The 7,016-nt window shown below is 41.8% G+C and overlaps 1 protein-coding gene across 1 annotated transcript in view; it reads right to left on the bottom strand.

The window, feature by feature from the left end:
* LOC103521979 (phosphoglucomutase-like) overlaps window positions 1-7,012 on the bottom strand; it is a gene marked incomplete at both ends in the record, with an annotated part of 21,333 nt that extends 14,321 nt beyond the window's left edge. Inside the window, 4 exons of the mRNA XM_017448924.1 lie at window positions 5,498-5,616; window positions 6,074-6,236; window positions 6,750-6,804; window positions 6,894-7,012. Of these exons, the coding sequence (XP_017304413.1) occupies window positions 5,498-5,616; window positions 6,074-6,236; window positions 6,750-6,804; window positions 6,894-7,012 (456 nt within the window). The remainder of the gene's footprint in view (window positions 1-5,497; window positions 5,617-6,073; window positions 6,237-6,749; window positions 6,805-6,893) is intronic.
* Window positions 7,013-7,016: the final 4 nt, after the last annotated feature.

Raw genomic sequence — 7,016 nt, 5'->3', positions numbered from 1 at the left:
CGCTGGATCGCGAATATTCTGTCCGCACGAATTGGGATTGTTCAAATGATCCGACCGAATTTTCTTTAATTAGAAGAACTTTTACTAAAATCGTACCGGAAGGGCGGACCAGATGAAAGAATGGTTGTTCCCAGATTAAATATACAGCGACGACCTTCAGTTTGCTGTCAGAGGCCATTTATCCTGGGTACTCAAGTTAACATGATCACAGATTGACGGATGGGGTGGTTGTAAAAAATACCAACCTATTTACAACCGGCAATGCTATATAACTTTCTGGTTGTGAATGGGTTGCAATACATGTATATAAGCATCCCGGGTTGTTAATTGGCTGGTAGCTACAACAATTCCATGGAGGGGAGACGAAGTGAGTGGAGGCAACCTGCACAATTTAAACTACGGTTTCAGTAACAGTCCTGGTGGACCCAATTACACTTCCGTCAATCTTGCTACGGGGGTCATTGGACTACAAAGGCTTACTCCGCCGTCTGTACGTCCCCACCTGTCCTAAGAGGAAAACCTGGCTGATAGTTAAACCGATGGACTTTGTCTTAGCTGTTAGCTACTACTTCATTATCTGGAAGCTTTAGATAAGACGTGTTGATAAATAAGGCCCTCCCGTTTGTAAACATCCCCATCGGCGTTTGGACGATTCCCTATGGAAGCAAAATTGTCACCTAGCCTGAACGTCTAGCAGTACCGTACCAAATAGAGAATTTCCTATTGACAAATCCTACTCGAGGATATTAAGGTGTGTTCGGCTACAGTCGGGTTATTGGTGAGTAAAGTTTTTGATGTAAATGCATATATTCAGGTAGAATGTCAGTACCCCCAACTTATCCTCCCAAAATTTTGATTACTAAGTGTAAATCAAAATTTGGAGATAAGTTAGAGAAGAAAAAGTTCAGCATGAGGTTTTCAAAAAGATCCATTATATCAGAGAGGTGTGTGGGAAGAGAAGGAGTAAATCTTCATATTACCCATCTGCCTCAAAGGAGGTCCTCTTCGGACGATGAAACCCCTTCCCCTTTTTTTACGAAGAAGTAGAGGAAATCAAAGTTGAGTGGGGTAATCGACGGCTTTAGCAAACTAACTAGAATTAGGTGTTCGGTGCCATTGGTTTCATGGAAAGTAGAGGAGGGTGGTGGTCATGCTAGGAAAGTTGAATAGAGGGTTACGGCAGTCATAGAGACCTATTTCAAGAGTCACATCACGAGGACGACCTTTCAAAACCACCCGATGCTTCAGGTCGAGCCACGGGCCCGAAACCGGCAGCTTTGAAAGCAAAGTTGTCCACTGGTAAACCTTTCTGTACCACTAAAGCCGAAACCACCCACAAACTAGAGCGCCTAACAAAACTAATGTCATGGATTAACCTGTTCTTTTATAAACCAGGAATCCGGTCGGGTGAGGTGAATTAGTCATCTGGACTAGTCCAGGCGGAAGTCGCAGATAGACTCACACACACAAGAGTCCTGTTCGATTCCCGCCCGGGGAGAATTTTTGAACCATACTGTTCCTCCTTAATGTATTAACACATAGTATCACTCGGTTTCTTCTTGATATTTCAGGTCCTGCACCGGACGCAGTTACAGAGAACATCTACAAAATCACCACACAAATAAAAACCTACTCCATAGTTCCTGATCTGAAAGTCGATATCACGTCCATAGGCTCAAGTTCCTACGAGGTGAGTGAAACCATATCATTTCTTGTAGATTAGCCATAATATGTTGTTGTGTCCTAAATGTTTCCAATGAGTAGCCAAGTTATGTCGTTATTGTTTCTAATGAGTAGCCACGATATGTTCGGGATCAGTTCATTCTAGATCAACGCAACGGTAAGCAACTCTAAATTTGGCGACGAGGATGGGGCGACATATGTACATACATGATTTTGATGAGATTATCCTATATCATTATGATTTCTACAGTAATACATTGTAGATGCTATATTAGGTAGGTATACCTTTTGGTGAAATACTTAACTTTGTTTGTTTAGGATAAAGCCCTTCCCGGGCGGGAATCGAATCCGGGACATAGGTCTTACAAGGCAGGCGCGCTACCGTCCAAGCTAACTAGGCTGGCAATAAAAGTACCTAGATAATAATGTCCTAAATAATAATAATAATAATAATAACAACAACAACAACAACAACAACAACAACAACAACGAGTGATAGCTTCTGAATTTTCTCGATAAATCTAGTTATTTTTGGTGATAACATGAGTGAAGTATTATCTATTCTCTACCCATAGCCCATAGGTACTCACTCAACCTACCTACCTAAACCTATTGATGTTATTTTCAATTTCTTATCGCTTATTGGGGATTTACTTCGTAATCAGTAGAGGACAGGGTCGTATTGTTCGGGAGGGATTCGATGAAGGTACCTTGACCAATCGGCCTAGAATCCAAGGGTCGTGGTCGTGGTGATTCTGAAGGTTCCTAATGATTGCCTTTTTCGTGTATGATAAGATTGATAAATTATTCGTCAAAAGGGTGTAGGTTCTTCTGGGGGACTTTAAACAGGGAGGCTATCAGCTTGGAATTTCCCTTGCTAAAGGCTAAGTCCAAAGGGCGGTCCACTCGTAAATTTTTTGTAGTCAAAACGGCTTAGCGCGCCTCCCGGCACGCTTGATTGCCTGTATCTTTATATCGACATGAATCGTGTACATGCTCTTCTCTACTGTACGTATGACCTTCCGGCCTATAATTTTCCAGTTGATAAAATCGGTTGTTTATCATCAGGGCCATCGTTTATGACGGTTTAGGAAAAGTGTATTATGGTGAATTGTTATCCATAGTATACGTATATCTATGGTACCTACATGATGTATTTTTAAAGTGTTTTGTGTTAAGACGAGAGTTGTGTTTTGCAGCCGGCATCGCCAGAGTTTCGGCATCCAGAGTTCATTGATACTGTTGGAAATCTCGATGTTGCAAGTTGAGATGTCCGATGACGATTAGTTGTTTTCGACACTCGCTTTTAGCAAGATTGTGGGAGGATATTTATTTCTACAGGTTTGGACACACTCGACTGTGTACCGTTTAATTAGATGATATCACTAAGTATTACACCACACGGCAAGGCAATGGGAAACCCCTAACACACCATTTTCACCAAGGCCAGCCACTCACTATCAGGTAGACCTAACAGATACGGTTGAAAAGGTCTGTCTGTCAGGTCTACCTGATACCTGATGAACACACTCACACACTCAGATAGACCTGATAGGCGGACCTGATCAGGTCTACCTGATAGTGAGTGGCTGGCCTAAGGACCAAATATTTTCTTGTCCAATTCAGGTACTGTAATCAAAACAATCCGAGATCAAAACCCCCAAACCGAAATCACCATGTCTTTCAAAAGTGTCACCGTTGAAACGAAAGTTTTCGACGGCCAAAAGCCGGGCACGAGTGGACTTCGTAAGCCCACCAAAACTTTCCAGCAGGAGCACTACACTGAGAACTTTATCCAGAGTATACTGACGGCATTGGGAGATAAGTTGAAAGGATCAGTACTGGTGGTGGGAGGAGATGGAAGGTACTTTGGTGACGTGGCTGTGGATAAGATCATCAAGATTTCGGCCGCTAATGGGGTGAGTTGAAACTAAAGAAGATGAAAAAGCATTTTTTCCCTTCCCAAAGTAGCAGGCTTCTCCTGGAGGAACTCCCCTACCCATTATACTTCTAATGAGGAAGAGGAAGGGTGTGTGAGAGACTATATTACCTAGAAAAACTTCGGAGTACGACTTGAAAAAGAAGAGATTGAATAGAGGGTTTAAAACTAATGTGAATGATGACTGTAAGATGGACTTATATACGTAAATGTAGTTTTTGAAATCAGTGGTTATTGGGATGACATCGGCTTGTGTGGAATTATAGGAGCTCATCCTAAACAGTTATCCTTTAAGGAGATAACTATGCCTGACGATCTGCAAGTCCGATCCACTGTTAAAACGAAGGTATCCCTTAGCAGGTTTGCGGCTACCCCTATAAATGTTTGCCCCCCGGAATAAATAGTTGTGCAGAATAGATTTCGAAGTTTATTACTTCATCATCGATTGCCCATTCTGTTTCAGGTAGCCAAATTGATAGTCGGTCAAAACGGAATCCTGTCCACTCCCGCAGTGTCTGCCCTCATTCGGAAACACATTCTAGGCCGATTGGTCAAGGTACCTTCATCGAATCCCTCCCGAACAATACGACCCTGTCCTCTACTGATTACGAAGTAAATCCCCAATAAGCGATAAGAAATTGAAAATAACATCAATAGGTTTAGGTAGGTAGGTTGAGTGAGTACCTATGGGTAGAGAATAGATAATACTTCACTCATGTTATCACCAAAAATAACTAGATTTATCGAGAAAATTCAGAAGCTATCACTCGTTGTTGTTGTTGTTGTTGTTGTTGTTGTTGTTGTTATTATTATTATTATTATTATTGAACACACTCACACACTCAGATAGACCTGATAGGCGGACCTGATCAGGTCTACCTGATAGTGAGTGGCTGGCCTAAGGACCAAATATTTTCTTGTCCAATTCAGGTACTGTAATCAAAACAATCCGAGATCAAAACCCCCAAACCGAAATCACCATGTCTTTCAAAAGTGTCACCGTTGAAACGAAAGTTTTCGACGGCCAAAAGCCGGGCACAAGTGGTTATTATTATTTAGGACATTATTATCTAGGTACTTTTATTGCCAGCCTAGTTAGCTTGGACGGTAGCGCGCCTGCCTTGTAAGACCTATGTCCCGGATTCGATTCCCGCCCGGGAAGGGCTTTATCCTAAACAAACAAAGTTAAGTATTTCACCAAAAGGTATACCTACCTAATATAGCATCTACAATGTATTACTGTAGAAATCATAATGATATAGGATAATCTCATCAAAATCATGTATGTACATATGTCGCCCCATCCTCGTCGCCAAATTTAGAGTTGCTTACCGTTGCGTTGATCTAGAATGAACTGATCCCGAACATATCGTGGCTACTCATTAGAAACAATAACGACATAACTTGGCTACTCATTGGAAACATTTAGGACACAACAACATATTATATTTTTTTTAGGACATTATTATCTAGGTACTTTTATTGCCAGCCTAGTTAGCTTGGACGGTAGCGCGCCTGCCTTGTAAGACCTACGTCCCGGATTCGATTCCCGCCTGGGAAGGGCTTTATCCTAAACAAACAAAGTTAAGTATTTCACCAAAAGGTATACCTAATATAGCATCTACATTGTATTACTGTAGAAATCATAATGATATTGGATAATCTCATCAAAATCATGTATGTACATAAGTCGCCCCATCCTCGTCGCCAAACCGTTGATCTATTGATCTTACCGTTGATCTAGAATGAACTGATCCCGAACATACCTTGACTACTCATTAGAAACATCAACGACATAACTTGGCTACTCATTGGAAACATTTAGGACACAACAACATATGGCTAATCTACAAGAAATGATATGGTTTCACTCACCTCGTAGGAACTTGAGCCTATGGACGTGATATCGACTTTCAGATCAGGAACTATGGAGTAGGTTTTTATTTGTGTGGTGATTTTGTAGATGTTCTCTGTAACTGCGTCCGGTGCAGGACCTGAAATATCAAGAAGAAACCGAGTGATACTATGTGTTAATACATTAAGTAGGAACAGTATGGTTCAAAAATTCTCCCCGGGCGGGAATCGAACAGTGACCTAGCGCTTAAAGACAGGCGTGCTACCCTAAAAGTTTACTAGGCTGGCTTAAAAGAAATTAATCTTCTTGAAAATGATTTTAGCATGACCTTCCCCCTGGTCTACTTTCTTACCAAAGGGTCTAATTTATTTGTCGCTGCTGGAAGTCAAACGACAGTCTCCGGTAAATAGGACCCATGAGTCCAATTGTCTAGTGTCTAACTGCCTACCCCAACAACATTTTTTATGGTTGGGTAAATGTTGGCCGTACGATATATTGAAAGACCAACACTTATCCAACGTTATGTACATATATCGTAGGGCCAACAATTAACCAACCATCGATGTTGTTAAGGTACCTCCCTCTGCTTCACTCACCTCCGTTGGACGTGTTAAATTTGATGCCAAAGTCATTGTCAGGACCACCTGGGTTATGTGAAGCAGTTAGAACGATGCCCCCAGTAACCTGATGTTTCCGAATGAGGGCAGACACTGCAGGGGTGGACAGGATTCCGTTTTGACCGACTATCAATTTGGCTACCTGAAACAGAATCGACAATCGATGATGAAGTAATAGACTTCGAAATCTATTCTGCACAACTATTTATTCCGGGAGGCAAACATTTGTAGGGGTAGCCGCAAACCTGCTAAGGGATACCTTCGTTTTAACAGTGGATCGGACTTGCAGATCGTCATGCATGGTTATCTCCTTAAAGGATAACTGTTTAGGATGAGCTCCTATAATTCCACACAAGCCGATGTCAGCCCAATAACCACTCATTTCAAAAACTACATTTACGTATATAAGTCCATCTTACAGTCATGGGGGTTGAATAGAGGGTTTAAAACTAATGATTCACATTAGTTTTAAACCCTCTATTCAATCTCTTCTTTTTCAAGTCGTACTCCAAAGTTTTTCTAGGTAATATAGTCTCTCACACACCCTTCCTCTTCCTCATTAGAAGTATAATGGGTAGAGGAGTTCCTCCAGGAGAAGCCTGCTACTTTGGGAAGGGAAAAAAATGCTTCTTCATCTCCTTTAGTTTCAACTCACCCCATTAGCGGCCGAAATCTTGATGATCTTATCCACAGCCACGTCACCAAAGTACCTTCCATCTCCTCCCACCACCAGTACTGATCCTTTCAACTTATCCCCGAAATCTTGATGATCTTATCCACAGCCACGTCACCAAAGTACCTTCCATCTCCTCCCACCACCAGTACTGATCCTTTCAACTTATCTCCCAATGCCGTCAGTATACTCTGGATAAAGTTCTCAGTGTAGTGCTCCTGCTGGAAAGTTTTGGTGGGCTTACGAAGT

This window comes from Diaphorina citri, unplaced genomic scaffold (genome assembly GCF_000475195.1).
Source record: "Diaphorina citri unplaced genomic scaffold, Diaci psyllid genome assembly version 1.1 scaffold6456, whole genome shotgun sequence".
NCBI lineage: Eukaryota > Metazoa > Arthropoda > Insecta > Hemiptera > Psyllidae > Diaphorina > Diaphorina citri.
Note: the sequence above shows the minus strand (reverse complement) of the source record. Positions and strands in the feature narration are given on the sequence as shown.